The sequence below is a fragment of the Theobroma cacao genome, chromosome 3 (genome assembly GCF_053813885.1).
Source record: "Theobroma cacao isolate CCN51 chromosome 3, ASM5381388v1, whole genome shotgun sequence".
Classification (NCBI taxonomy): Eukaryota; Viridiplantae; Streptophyta; class Magnoliopsida; order Malvales; family Malvaceae; genus Theobroma; species Theobroma cacao.
The window spans coordinates 1,180,823-1,196,761 of NC_142641.1; the positions used below are offsets into that span (position 1 = coordinate 1,180,823).

The 15,939-nt window shown below is 33.4% G+C and overlaps 2 protein-coding genes across 2 annotated transcripts; one reads left to right on the plus strand and one right to left on the minus strand.

The window, feature by feature from the left end:
- The first annotated feature begins 241 nt into the window (after window positions 1–241).
- Window positions 242–3,474, plus strand: LOC148763426 (uncharacterized). Its single transcript, XM_088804328.1, has 2 exons — window positions 242–563; window positions 680–3,474. The coding sequence occupies exons 1-2, from the start codon at window positions 242–244 to the stop codon at window positions 3,472–3,474; spliced, it is 3,117 nt and encodes a 1,038-aa protein (XP_088660454.1).
- Window positions 3,475–7,363: 3,889 nt separating this feature from the next.
- On the minus strand, window positions 7,364–14,694 carry LOC18603946 (uncharacterized). The gene is made up of 7 exons (XM_088804229.1): window positions 14,593–14,694; window positions 14,142–14,469; window positions 13,230–13,718; window positions 12,982–13,131; window positions 12,458–12,562; window positions 11,927–12,363; window positions 7,364–8,155 (listed from the first exon to the last, which is right to left on the minus strand). The coding sequence occupies exons 2-7, from the start codon at window positions 14,467–14,469 to the stop codon at window positions 7,547–7,549; spliced, it is 2,118 nt and encodes a 705-aa protein (XP_088660355.1). The 5' UTR covers window positions 14,593–14,694; the 3' UTR covers window positions 7,364–7,546.
- Window positions 14,695–15,939: the final 1,245 nt, after the last annotated feature.

Below are 15,939 nucleotides of genomic sequence, written 5' to 3' on the forward strand. Positions count from 1 at the left end.
TAATAAGCTTCTCAAGGTTGGATTCATCAAACCCATACATTATCCTACATGGCTAGCAAATGTAGTTCCGGTGAAAAAGAAGAATGGAACAATTCGGGTGTGTGTAGATTTCAGAGATTTGAACAAGGCATGCCCAAAATATGATTTTTCTCTTCCTAATATCGATACTTTAGTGGATGCTACAGCTGGTCATGAGATGTTTTCCTTCATGGATGGGTTTAGTGGATACAATTAAATAAAGATGGCACGAGAAGATGCAGAGAAAACAGCTTTTAGAACTCCATTTGAAAATTTTTACTACACTGTAATGCCATTTGGATTAAAAAATGTAGGTGCAACTTATCAACGCGCCATGACAGCTATCTTCCATGACATGATGCATGATTTTATGGAAGATTATGTGGATGATATAGTAGTGAAATCCAAGAAGGCTTTTAATCACTTTGAAGATCTGAAAAAAGTATTTGAACGGTGTAGAAAGTATAATCTTCGCATGAATCCTTTAAAATGTGCATTTGGAGTAACAACTGGAAGATTTTTGGGTTTTATGGTTCACAGAAAAGGTATAGATGTTGATCCTACAAAAATAAAAGCTATTCAATCCATGCCATCTCTGATGAATCAAAACAACTCAAAAGCTTGTTGGGAAAAGTCTCTTATATTAGGAGATTCATTCCAGCTTTAGGAGAAATCATTGTGCCTTTTCAAGCCTTGCTTAAGAAAGGTGTTCCATTCATATGGGGTGAACCACAGCAACAAGCATTTGAAAAGATTAAAAAGATTCTTACTTCTCCTGCAACGATGATCATGCCTATCAAAGGAAAGCAAATGATGTTGTATTTGACTTCTACTCCATACTCAATTGGTGCTTTACTTGTTCAGGAAATGGATGGAGAAGAAAAACCTGTGTACTACATTAGTAGATGCTTACACGGAAGTGAGTTGAATTATTCACCTATGGAAAAGCACTGTCTTGCTTTAGTCTATACAACTCAAAAGCTTCGGCACTATTTCTTGGCACACAAGCTCATAATCGTGACAAAGTCAGATCCCATCAAGTTTTTACTTTCTAAGCCAGTTCTATCTGGAAGAATAGCAAAGTGGCTTCTTTTATTGGGAGAATTTGATGTATCAGTTGTTCAGCCAAAAGCTATAAAGTCTCAAGCACTTTCAGATTTGTTAGCATATTTTCCATCTCAGTTTGAAGAGATTATTCCTGATGCCATTCCAGCTGAATTTCATGAAGAAGTGTGCGCAGTAAATATTGAAGAAAGGGAGTGGAGTTTATACTTTGATGGTTCTTCAAATAGTTTTGGAGGAGGTGCCGGAATAGTTCTTATTCCTCCGAATAGAGAAGATAACTCTGCAGTACAAAGTTCTGAATTAGTTGTCTCTCATTTGAGTAGAGGTCACATCTCTTTGGAGAGAAAAGGTCTTCGTGTCTTGGAAGCACCAAGTGAAGATGGGAATTTCTTGATTTCATGTTTAGAGTTAAACTCTTTTGAGTCAAGTAGAGAACCTATCTCGTTAGCTTTCAAGCTAGATTTCCCATGCACAAACAATCAAGCTGAGTATGAAGCACTAGTTTTGGGGTTGTATGCGGCAGCAACAATTAGAATAAGCAATCTTTGCATCCATGGGGATTCTAATCTTATTGTAAAGCAGACTAATGGTGAGTTTTCTTTGAAAGAACCAATACTTGCTTCTTACAAGACTCTTGTTCAGTCATTGTTAGAGAAATTTCAAACGGTGAGATGTGAACATACTCCGAGAACAACGAACCGTTATGCAGATGCTCTTGTTACTTTGGCTTCTAAAGTCTGTATTCCGGAGAAAGAACGAAGTATTCCTATAGTTGTACTCAAGAGGACTATCTCATGTCCATCCAGTGAGCTATTACTACCTCCAATTTATGACGAAGAGGATTGGCGAAAATCCATCATAGAAGAGTTGCTTAACCCTAGTTCTACTGCTATTCCACGCTTAAAGCACTACATTTTGATTCATGGTACACTTTACCACAAAGGAAGTAATAGAGTTCTAGCAAGATGCGTTTCTGAGGAAGAGGCAAAAGAAAGATTGAGAATAGCCCACGAACAATGGTGTGGTGAGGAAGGACCACCTTTACATCGCTTAATCCAAAGAGCAGGATATTTTTGGCCATCTATGTCCAAAGATGCTTTACAGCTTCAAAAGGCTTGCATTAGATGTTCTGAACCACCAGATGTACAAGAGTGTAATTTTGTGGGAAGTGCCGGTGATTGGCGTAGGCCTTATATTGATCTTTTCCAAAATGAAATTTTACCAACTAACTTTCAAGATGCAAGACAACTCAAGAGAAGAGCTCAACGTTTTTTTCTTAAAGGAAATGACTTGTTTAGGCTCTCATTTGCAGGAACATCATTGAAATGTGTTTCCCCAGCTGATGTCAATCCATTGTTAGCAGAAGTGCATGCAGGTAGTAGTAGGGAGCATGAAGGTGGAAGAAAACTTTATCAGAAGCTTTTGGATCTTGGGTATTATTGGCCTACTATGGAAGCAGATGCAGTGAATTACGTAAGGAAGTGTTATCCATGTCAGATTTATGGGAATGATATACATGCTCCAGCTGTACAACTTCATAGCATCATTACTCCATGGCCATTCCATACTTGGGCGTTTGATTTGATTGGACCTATCAATCCTCCTTCTAAAGGATATACTTGGATATTAGCAGCAACAGAGTGCTTTACTAAATGGGTGGAAGCTATTTCTTTGAAGAATGCGACTGGGCCGGCTGTGGCAAATTTCATCAAGGAAAACATCATTTGCAGGTTCAGCATACCTAGACGTATTCTTTCAGATAATGGTACTCCGTTCATTAATGCCATTGTAAGGGAATTACTCGCTCTTTACGATGTGGATCATGTGAAGTCTACTTCTTACTACCCGAAAGGAAATGGTCAAGCTGAAGCTACTAACAAGACTTTACTTAAAGTGCTTAGTAGAATGGTGCATGAAGAACCAAAGATGTGGTATGATGCACTTCCAGTAGCATTATGGGCATATAGGACTTCCAAGCGTAAACCTACGAAGGCAACTCCTTTTTCATTAGTATATGGAACAGAGGCAATGCTACCTGCTGAAATTCTAGTTCCGTCTGCAAGATTAGCTCTAGACGCTGAACTTGATAATGATAATTTACGGATGTTAGAATTGGAAGCATTGAAAGAAAGAAGAGATAGAGCAAAGAAGAATTTATCAGTCTATCAAAGAAGGTTGAGTAGAGCTTATGACAAGCTAGTGAAGAGGAGGAATTTTGAAGAGGGAGATCTAGTGTTACGCGCAGCTGAGCATATTAGAAGAGGAACACCATCTTCTAAATTTACCCCAAAATGGGAAGGACCATATATTGTTCATGAGGTGAATGAAAGTGGATATTGCAAATTGATAAATCCGAAGAACAACGCCATCACTGCACCGATCAATTTTTAATATATAAAGAAGTATCATGTATGAGGTTCTAACTCCACTCTTTGTTGTATGCAAAATACATGATTTACTTTTTCGCAATGAAAGGCATTTCAGCCGCAGCTTCACCGCTTTTATATTGGCTGTGTTTTACTATTTATAATTTATCCGCTAGCTTCATTACTTATATCTTGGCTGCAATAATATTATTGGTCGCAAGCTGTATCGCTCAATATTTGACCATAATTAATCATTAACATTTCAGCCGCTAGCTTTATCGCTCATAATTTGGCTGTAATGATAGTATGTTATCGGCCGCAAGCTTCATCGCTCATCTTTGGCCTTACCTTATTACTCACAAATTGGCCGCAGCTCTTATGCTTGCTTATTTGAAGGGATGAAATAATCTCTTTCACGTCAAGTTAGAGTTAATCTCCTTGATGAAAAGTTGAGAATTACCTTTTGGCCGCATACAATGATACAAAAAGTGAATAAGTACATAACAAGCGAAACATTATTATTATTGTAAAAGAAAAAGAAATGTGATATATCAATAGCAAAGTACTGACTCAAATGAGTTTCAAAAAGAGTCAAAGAAAAGTAAAAGACTAGCCAATTACATATTCCATAGAGAAGAGTTATTATTGGCAAATACATCTAATTGTTCTCGTACGTCAGCTTCACGTTTTTTTAATGAAGTTATCTTCACTGCAATGTCTTCTAACTCATCTTCCAAGGAAGACTTGTTGAGAAAAATCTTGGCTTTTGATCTACAATCATTGAGGCATTCAAGCTTGAATCCAAAGTTACAAGCATCATCGAAATCTTGTAACATCTGTTGCAATTCCTCTGGTGAAGTACTTATCAATGGAGCATGAGAAATGACTAAAGCTCTACCCAATACGTCCATCATTAAGCAAATTACGTCTACGTTCTTTACAAATGAGGTACTCCAAAACTCTCCCTCTATGTTGAAAATCTGTTCTAAGTATGTCACATATTCCAGTGAAACTTGAAAACCATGGAAGTCAATTTTTTTACTACTTTGTTCGGTATGTGCTATTTGAGTGCCAGAAGCACTACTTGTATCTCTATGTTCTGGCACTGGGGAGGAATAAGCACGAGGAGTCATTGGAATAACTTTAACATTATCAGTATCAATTCTAACATCTTGAATAACCTCAATATTTGGAGTAACCTCAGGAACAACTTCACCAGCAAGAATAGTCTCAGTGTCAGAAACAACCTCATCTCGAATAGCCTGGGGAGTAAGAACGATCTTAATTTAAAAAAAAAAAAAGGGAGAGGAATGGAACAACATCAATTAGAGTAACATAGTAATATGTTTATACCTGGTTCATGGTAGAACTATGAACATGATTTGGAAATAAAACATCAAAATCAATGAAATCATCAAAAGGGGTTGGCCCACCCTCAATTTCAGCTTTATCAACATCAATGGATTCATCATCAGATTCATCACTACGTTTAGAGTCACATGATTCTTCTTCAGTCTCTACTTCAGAAGTTTCTTCCTCTTCAATTGAATTGAGTTCTCCTCTTGTAGTTGATTCTCCCTAAAAAAAAAAATTGATGAAAATGAGGAAATAAAATATATATATATAGAAAAAAAAATTAACTTACTTTTCGATAGGCATGCTTATCTTTTGTTTGACGAATAGGAGAAGGAACTGCAGTATATTCTTCTTCAGTCATGCATTTCTTCTTTCTAAGAGGAATCAAGCGCAAGGATACATCATTGTTACTTACATGAAGAGTGTAGAGACGAGCTGTGGGATTAGTTAAGGGCACAGTAAAAGATCTCCATTCTCCAAGACATTCTCCCCAATAAGCAAACCATCCAGAAGTATGGATACCAACTCTATCAAAAGCTGGGATAGTACAACTCTTAAGTTTATCTGAATGGAGTGAAAGTCCTGTCATGAGAAATGAAGAAACGCAAGAAGAAAAGCTGATAGGAGAAGAAGAGTCAGGTGGAGTTGGTTGATCAAATCCAAATTGACGTGCCACTCTATAAGGAGAATACACTTCAACAGAACGAAAGTTTCTATCTCCACCAGAACTAGAACTCTCAATCATAGAAGGCAAATGGGAACTATGAACCCATATACAAAAGTTAATACCTCGTGAGCTCATTCTTCCGGACTGTAGAGGATGAAGGTCATAATAAATTGCAGGATCACCAAATCCATTTATAGGCTGCACATAAGGTCTGGGATTGAATTCTTTTGTAACATCCATCACTTCAAGAACATTACCCCTTTGTAGTCGATCATGCCATGCCCAAGCTCTATAGTTGTTTCTGGATAAAAGGTTATTCACAGAAAAAGATGCAAAAGGATATGCATTAGGCATGGGAGCGCAAGTACCAAACCTTTCCCACAAGCACATATGAATGAAGGAAACATCCACATAAGTCAAAACCTTGTAACGCCCAGCTGACTCAATAATTTTGAGTTGGTATAAGTCTAATCTCTTATATAGGGATCCTAAATACAGTGGAGCAAGAGGAAAGTGTATTCCCTTAACAATTTTTATTGCTAAAGGAACAACTGCTGAGGAGATACCATCATTTGGACACCTTGGGAGTACGTGCCGTGCCAACCAAAAAATTATTAAAGCTACTAGCTCATACTTATGGTCTGGGTACTCAGGAGAATCAATCTCAATTCCTTTAGCATTGAACTTTTTATAAAAAACCCCTATCCAATTGGAAAATCGTGCAACCTTCGAAGTTTTACTCAGACTCTTAAGTAGATCAAAGAAAAAGTCTCGAGTACATACCTCTTCTTCAGAAAGCTTAATAGAGTGAAAATCATCCTTTCCTATACAAGGAAGTTCCAAGAGAACACATACATCTTCTAGAGTGAAGGTAAATTCCCCCCATGCAGTAATCATAGTATGAGAAACGTGCTCCACCTCGCAAGAATAGCACGCCACACATCTATCCTTTTTTCTGTACGAATATTGAGCTTAGAAGTGATACGTATAGCATCAAGTATCCTAGTAGAAGAGAGAAGTTTAACATAAGAAGGATTCTTCAATACCTTAGTTACCCATTCATCCCAACCATGAACAAATTGAGAATTGGACCCTAACTTAGTAGCAGAAAGGGGAAACTCACCACATTCAAACCTGAATTTCAGAATAGATGGTCCTGGAATACCACTTCTTCTATGAGGAGGTGCTTCTGAGCATAAACGATTCCAATCATATCCAACAGACTCAGAGGGATGTTCGTCAACTTGTCTGGCACGAACTTCTTCCCAAAAACGATCTTCTCCTCGTTCTCTAATAATTTCATCTTCCCAGTTTTCAGGAACAGGAGGAACTTCACCACTCTTTCCTACCTTAATTTTCTTAGGAGCAACTAATTCAGAATCATTATTTTTCCTTTTATGTGCAGTGGTCTTTCTCTTTGTTGCAGCTCTCCCAGGCTCACCATAATGGATCTTCGAAGGGAGACGCATCCTAGGCATAAGGGAAGATGGAAAAGAAGCCTACAAACATAATCAAAAAAAAAAAAGAGATAAGTATACATACATAATATTTTTTTACTTATTTGTTATGTATAAAAAAAAAAAAATCACAACCACAAAGTAAAATAATAAAACTTATCAAAATTATAAATTTATTATTATTATTATTATTTTTATATATGCAATATAAATAAATATATATAATAAATAAGTAAAACTTTTTTAAAAAATTTATATATATATAACATTTTAAAAATATATATAATATTTAAGGAACTCGCAACGCTTGCTGCGAGCTTTGTTAAAAAGAGCTCGCGGCATTTGCCGCGAGCTTCACTTAAAAATGCTCGCGGCACATGCCGCGAGCTTCACTTAAAAATGCTCGCGGCACATGCTAAACAGAAGGAATAAAATAGCACAATAAAAGGAAACACATGTATTACACGCTGAAGGCAGAAACACGAGAGAAGAGTTACACGCAAAAGGTAGAAACACAAGAAAGAAGTTACACGCCGTATTGCAAATCAATCTTCCATTTTCAACACAATTACAATTCGACCCCTCCTTTTGGAAAACATAAATATACCTATAATTAACTAGAGCCATTGCTTCATTTTCCTATCAAAGATCCCTGGTCCATAAGTTGAGATAAAAATCTTCACAAGAAGTGGAAACTGCAACCACACAAAGAGACCGATTGGTATGCCAGCCAGCAAAACGATCGGAATAACAATCTCTAATTGGCCCTTTACCATGATAATGACAGTTGAGGAGAAAGATACCATCATTGCTACAATAGAAATGAAGAGCGAGGAAAGTCCGATGATCAATTTGTTGGGCAAGGATTTGAGGAAATCAGGTGCTGTATATCGCGATGTGAGGATGCCAACAAATATCAACACCGAAGTGGTCGAAGCAAAGAGAGAAATAGAATCCGATATTATGAATATCTTAAAAAGTTTTTTTGTTAAGAGTAAGGGAACACCAGTATCCTGATCAGGACCTCCAGGAACAGTAAAAAGAGCAGCAAACATAATGGTGATGATAAGAGTGCCAACAATTGTAGAGGTTTGCGCTATATCCTTCATCCATTTCTCCCCTTCTTTCACCAAATTCGCATGGCTTCGATCAAATGCTTCATAAGGAGTTTCTCCTTCTTTGTTTGTATGTTGTTTAAGCATAGGTGGTATAATGCCTTCCACCTCCTGTGTTCATAATTCATACAACCAATAAAACTTAGATGACATTTTTTATCCTTTTGGGATTGAGAAAGATTATAGCATAATTTGGCTTTAATGAAAAGAAAATAGTTATAAATTAAAGTCAAAAGATTTCTCAGGTTTTTTTCGTTTTAGTGTATATTTCTTCACCGAACATTACATGCTTGAGTAAATTCTATAATTCATTCGTTCATGACTTTTTCACGACATTTCATTTCTTTCATAATCTAAAAAATGTAATTTTTTTTATTCATAACCTTTAGAATTTGTTTCAAATATATCTATTTATCAACTTGCCGATAGAAGTATATGGACAAAATTTGTTACATGTATGTTCATATAAGTGTCACATGCCAAATTTTGTCCATATTTTTCATATTTTAATGATATGTTAACATAGTTTGAAACAAATTCAACAGATCGTGAATGAAAAAAATTGAGCATTTAGATCATAAATAAAATTAAAAATTATGAAAACATTAGGCAATTTATATGGTAACAACTTAAATTTAGTCATTTCATTTTAAAATTTTTCAATAAACTTTAACTATTATGACTCCATTGTATCATGAACTTCGATTCACGTATTGGAGCTAATACATGCAACAGATTATACAAAGACAGATAGTTAAATAATTTGTAATAAATTGTAAAAACTTTTAATAAAACAGTCAATTTCATATAATCATTTCAATTTTTTCCCTCTACAGTCCTAGAACTTGACCATATAATGTGTTAGCTAGAGATGTTGATAGATAAGGTACCTCCTAATTTTGTTAATTTTGTTTTATCCAAATCTAGGCTAGATTAAAATTAATATTTAATACATAAACTCATTAGTTTAGGCTTTGTTTGATAAATACGGTTAATTTTTGCTTTTTATTATTTGCCTTGGATTTTTTATTTATTTTTATTTTTTACTTTTTTTTTCTCTAGTCATTTTAAAAAAAAGCAAAAAAATAAAATAAAAAAATCAACCAAAGGGAACTTTAGTTACAAACGAATCATATGTACTAATTTTAATACAAAATGAACCAAGAGGAAACCCAAATTGATATTCAAAGAAAAATTGGTTTTGAGAAATAAAATTTTCAAAGTGCTTTACTTGCCTAAAGCTTTTGTTTGGAGATATGTTTTGGACCTCTAACATTTTTTTTCTTAAGAAATCAAATTTTGACAAAAATGTAAGTGAAGACATATTTTCATTATCAAGCTAAAAGAAAGTCGAAGAATTTTATTCTGCTAATATTTATTTTTTGAACTCAAACATTAAATGAAAATTATTTCTTCCAAAATTTTGGTAATTTTTTGTTAGAAGAAAATAATAAAGTACGTTCATGTTAAAATAACACGTGAGAATGTAATTCCCATAATATCACTCAATAAAATTGATGTAATACTCCTTGGAAGGTTTCTAAGAAACATTGTGCCAACAAGATAACATAAGTTTTTTATTTGAAAATAACTCCAAAAAAAATGAGCTTTAAGATTTAAAAAGCTTGGTAAAAGAAATAAATTTGAAACAAAGAAGCAATTAAAATTTTCCAAGTTTAAAAGTAGGTTTGTCATTCACTGTTCAAGGCACATCACATTTTCAATTAATACAGTTAGTTAAGGTGTGATCTGTTAAATAGAATGAAGGTTAGAGTACTTAATTGTAAATTTTTTTATGTGTCAAATTGATAATTTGACTATAAAATGAATATCAAATATTTAAGTAAGAAGCTAAATAGGTGAGGTATCCTGTCAAATGTTTTTGTTGAGACTCACTTTTGGGTTTTTCTACATACTTCTACATAGCCTAAATAGGAAATAAGAAGCCAGTGATAAAAAAATTTTAGAAAATAATTTTTAGATTATCAATTAGTAATACATGCAACAGATTATACAGAGACATGTAGTTAAATAATTTGTAATAAATTTTAGAAAATTTTAATAAGATGGTCAATTTCATATAATAATTTCAATTTTTTTCCCTCTACAGTCCTAGAACTTGACCATATAATGTGTTAGCTAGAGATGTTGATAGATAAGGTACCTCCTAATTTTGTTAATTTTGTTTTATCCAAATCTAGGCCAGATTAAAATTAATATTTAATACATAAATTGATAATTTGACTATAAAATGAATATCAAATATTTAAGTAAGAAGCTAAATAGGTGAGGTATCCTGTCAAATGTTTTTGTTGAGACTCACTTTTGGGTTTTTCTACATACTTCTACATAGCCTAAATAGGAAATAAGAAGCCAGTGATAAAAAAATTTTAGAAAATAATTTTTAGATTATCAATTAGTAATACATGAAACAGATTATACAGAGACATGTAGTTAAATAATTTGTAATAAATTTTAAAAAATTTTAATAAGATGGTCAATTTCATATAATAATTTCAATTTTTTCCCTCTACAGTCCTAGAACTTGACCATATAATGTGTTAGCTAGAGATGTTGATAGATAAGGTACCTCCTAATTTTGTTAATTTTGTTTTATCCAAATCTAGGCCAGATTAAAATTAATATTTAATACATAAATTGATAATTTGACTATAAAATGAATACCAAATATTTAAGTAAGAAGCTAAATAGGTGAGGTATCCTGTCAAATGTTTTTGTTGAGACTCTCTTTTGGGTTTCTCTACATACTTCTACGTAGCCTAAATGGGAATTAAGAAGCCAGTGATAAAAAAAATTTTCAGAAAAAATTTTCATCCTTACTAAACGGAACCTAAAAGATAAAAAGAGGAGTGCGACATGGCTCTCAGATTTGGCCTTAGCTAGCTCCACCGTTGCCGAAAAAGCCAAATCGATTGTGTGCACTAGGTTGAAGGAGATATGAAAATTGAGAGGAAGAGAAAAAAACAAAGAAAAATGTAATAATTTTTATTATAAGTTCTATTTTCAATATTCCATTTTTTATTCTTTTATTATTTCTTACTAAAAATAAAATTAAATAGATAGATAAAGTCAGATTTTAAAAGCACATTTTTAAAAATCATTGAAGTATTATTTTCACTAATTTTTGTAACATTTTTAGTAATTATTTATCATTTTACCCCAACAAGTGTCTGTAAAGTTTTTTGTTGCATACATATTAAATAGCGTCAAAACTCACAAGTGAAATATAAGTATTTCATTCAATATCAGCAAAAAAAAAAAAAGGGTTATTGGGTTTGTTTTTCATTTATATTTTCAAATATTATTCTATTAATATGTTGTTTTTCTTCTTTTAATTCAAAGAAAAGCAAAGAAAAGCAGCCAACAGTTGAAGTAATCAATCGGACAAGTATAGAAAGAAATGAAAGCGAGAAAGATGCAAAACGGCAATTTTTTTAGCACAAGATAAGAACTAATTTTGAGCAAATCCGAATTTCTGTGTGCATTGGAGAATTTCGAAAGTGCAAGCTTCAATGTATTGGTGTTAATTAAGAGACTCGGAATTTCTGTGTGTGTTCTATTTTTATTTATGATTTTTTGAATTTATTCAAAATTTATTTCTGATGTGTATGTCTATTTAGTTTCAAGAGATAATAGAAATGAAACAAATTTATTTCTGATGTGTTCTATTATTATTATTATTTTAAGACATGTTAATAGATAGATATATTTGAAACAAATTCAAGAAATTACATATAAAATAATCAAATTATTTAAGATATAAATAGAAATGAACACAAACTGATGGTGCAATTTACTCAGAGATTTGACTATTCTTCAAAGACAAAGTTCAAGAATTATAAAAGAGAGAGAGATGCTGACCTTGAACCACTGTAGTTCTCTTTGCATTTGCAGAGCTGCACCTGAGATTTGTTGAAGCTTAACCTGAGATTGGGGTGATAGTTGGCCTGCCAAATGTAACATATTATTGTAGTCCCTATCAGTGTAAGCAATTAAAGGATACATGATAGCATCAAGCCCATATATGAGGCTAAACACTTTTTCTTGTCGATGTGCAACTGCAATTTGGAATATGTTTCTTCGCTCCTCGTCCAAAACCATCAATAAGTCTATATTAGGTTTGATGACTTCGACAATAAACTCCGTCACCCCCCGCTGAGCAGCGTTGAGCATTGCTTGATGCACTGAACTTTGATCAAATTGTGCAACATCAGAAGCAGCTATCGTCTTGGACATCAAAAGCAGAAGCTCATGGGCATAGATATGGGTCGCCTTTAAATCATATATTTGCTTGATTCCTACAATAACAGAAGAATTTCTTTATTATCAGAAAACCAAATGTTGTCAAGGAATGAAGTGTGTTGTTATTCAAAGTCATGAAGTAGAAAATACCTTGCGTCATGAAATTTTTCTTTTTCTTTTGATCTTGTGGTTCGTAAATATTTATATGAACATCGTCTTCACTAGACAAAGGCTTGGGTCCTTTTACCTTTAAACCTACAATAACAATGACATATTGTTATTAAATTATATTATAATGTATTATACATACACAACTATTTTTTTAAGTGCAAACTTATTTATTCTTTAACCATTTTTTACATTCTCCTTTTTTTTGTGTTTAGTTTTTTTTCATTTTTTTTCTTTAATTTGTACATTTAATTAGTTGAAACTTGTAATTTTTTTTATTTTTATTTATATTGACATATTGATCAGTATGAATAAGAAAACTATATGAATAATTATAGTTACTTCTTTCTAGAATTAAAATTATGGGATGGGAAAAGAAAAGAATAAATAATAATTTTTACTTATTTATTAATTTTTTGTGAAATATAATTTGTAAAAAGATTACCTTAATTGTTAGAGACATTGAATTGAAATTTAATTTGATGAGAGAGAGAAGTGATACTAACAAGAGTAGATCCAGCGTTGCCAAAATGAGAACCCACTGCCGCTAGGGAATGCAGAAGGTTGACACGATAATACTGAAACAGCATTCCTTCGACTTCTGCTTTTAGCAAATACTAACTCTGGACGACGACGAAGCAGATCCAAGGCAACATCTGATGAAGGAATGATATAGAAAAAATTATACCCCGTGACAAGATGTATTAAAGAAAGAATTGTTTTAGTGTTTACAACCGATATATGTCACTCTTACCAAACCATTTGTTATTAATACATTGACAGACAAACAATGCTGCCTGACATTCATTTTCTGGTGAGAGTAGAACTTCTCGTGTAGTCATGTTATATAGATAGTGAGTCATATCTTTATGGCCTCCCAAACATGCAGCATTAAGTGGAATATATCCTCTGTTATCCAAAAAAGTAAGTAATTCCCTGCTCTTTCTGATCAAGCTTTGGGCAATCTTGGTGTTTTCAGTCACGGCGGCATGGTGAAGAACTGTGCGACCCTGGCGATCTAGCATTTTGAGGTGTTCCTCTGACATTGTGCTTAGAAATTCGTCAATCATATCCAATTGACCATCGAAGATTGCGAAATGAAAGGTCGTGAAACTGGAGTCGCCAATTACGGCATTGGCTAAATGCGTGTGGGACGTCAAAACACTCTTTGTGGATTCCAAAGCATGTTCCTTAACAGCCTTGAGGAGCTCCAACATATGAGTGCGATCAATAAATCTGGCCACTGCCACCGCACAATGCTGTTAATAAAGTAGTATGCTAAAAACTGGTAATTTATTAGGTTGAACAAGTTTAGATTTTGTATAATGACTCCAACATATTTATAATATGAAAATTAATTTTCTTGTCTAGTATGCTTTGACTCATATAATCCATATATGACCAATTATGATGTGTTTGAATAAGTTAATTCACACAACTCAACGTATACATTTAACTAATTTTAAATTTATTTATATATTAATATTTAAAATATATAAATTAATCTACTAATTATGTTTAAACAAGTTAATCGTATTGTTATATCATAATTTTAACATGATATAGTTAATTCATCTTTATCATTATTTAATTTGTTTAATAAGCATGTCATATGTTAGGGACTCACTATAATAGTTAAGAAAAATGAAGAGATCTAGAGAGAGACCTGGTGACTCTTCTTTCATAGGCAATTGGCACATTTGGGCCAACGTGTTCCAAGCATCTTTAGCCGTAGTCATGTTTCTAATATGAGAAAGCATGATCGCATCACATGAAATTTGAATAGCATGCAAAGCAGCCACATTCCTCTTACTCCAAGCCTTGAATTCAGCCTTATCTTCCTGTTGAGGAGGTTCTGAGGTTTGTTCCACGACGTCCCATAGATCTCGAGCCCACAAATAGTTTTTTACGCAAGCTTTCCAGTTTTCATAATTATCTTTTCCGTTAAGAACTTGAGCAACAATTGCGCTCGAACAAAAATTATTGACTTCCATCTGTCAAAACAAAAAAGAAAAACGAAAATTAAATTTGATTCCCAAGCTAGCTAATTTGCACCTAATAATAAGTATATATATGTGGAATTTCCTATAATGAAGTTATAAAAATACTCAACTTACCGGGATAAGTAAAACGAGTCTTCTTTCTCAGTTCTTCAGTCCTAACCAAGCTAATGGCGATGGCCGGTAGGCATAGCAGAAATTGCAATTATTATAATTGCAATTTCGTCTACTCCCGCACTCCAATTAGAGCCACTCAAAAGTTGCACGTATCAAAACTCGGAGTGCTTGCCGCTATAAAAAAAATAAAAAAAAAGAAGCAAAAATCAAGCATAAAAGTAGTAAAAACAATTTCAGAGAAAAGAAAAGAAAGGGGGTGAAGGGGACAATAATAATAGTTTAGAAGTGACAGGTAGATGTGTGTAGTGTCAAATTTTTTTATTATCTGCAATTTGCAAATGGTTTTAGTAAACAAATACTAATTGATCTTAAAAAATAAGTGGAGGCCTTTCACTTTTTCACTAAAATGTGTGATCACTTGGCTAAAGGTGATCAGTGCGTGAAAAGAATCTTAAGTGGGGCATCAATATTGATAAAGTTTGAAAATCCATTTGCCAAGTTAAATTATTGATGGAATGTCAATGGAAAGTTTTGTCGGTATTCAATCGAAAATACCCTGATTGGTAAAGGTCATTCCATTGAGATAGGAAAAATCTGTCAATAATTCACCAACAGAATATTTTGTCAACAAATTTGGTTGGTAAAGAGTCCAATTTGTCGATCTTCTGTCTGGTAGATATACGATTAAATTCATCGACCAATTCTGTCTATAATTTTTCGATGAAATTATCGACGATTCACCGATAAAGTGTAATGTTACTAATTTTTTTAAGTTTCATTGGTGCTATCACTTATTCCATCGATCTTACCATGATTCCTTCAGTGGAAAATGAGCCAAAGACCATCGGCAATGTCATTGGTATTTTGGTGAAATACAAATAATTTTATTTACCAAAATTCAAATTGATTACGTAGGAGAGATGCATGCTTGTTACGCCAACAACTAGAGAACTTGAACAAAGAAATGTTTGCTTCTAACTATTGATGTTCTAATTTTAAAAAAAAAATATTGATGTTTTACGAAATTACAGAATTGCTTCTTTCAATCTTTCGTTTTGAATTATTTTATATGTCACGACCCGAAACCTCCCTCAGGCCCATGACAATCGCCGCGACGTCCCTGATTGACACTCATTATCCGGAATGCCAACCGGAACCCCGCAAGGCTTACATATCAGTTTCTTTCCTTTCCTGTGAGCAATCGTTGTTAAATATCGAGTTTTTAGAGAATATACACTATCTTAGATCAAAAACAATCAAAATAAAATTTTTGCCACACAGGGGTATTTTGGTCATTTTTTTCTCAAAAATTTCGAAACTGGCTAAAACGTAATATACAAGTACAAA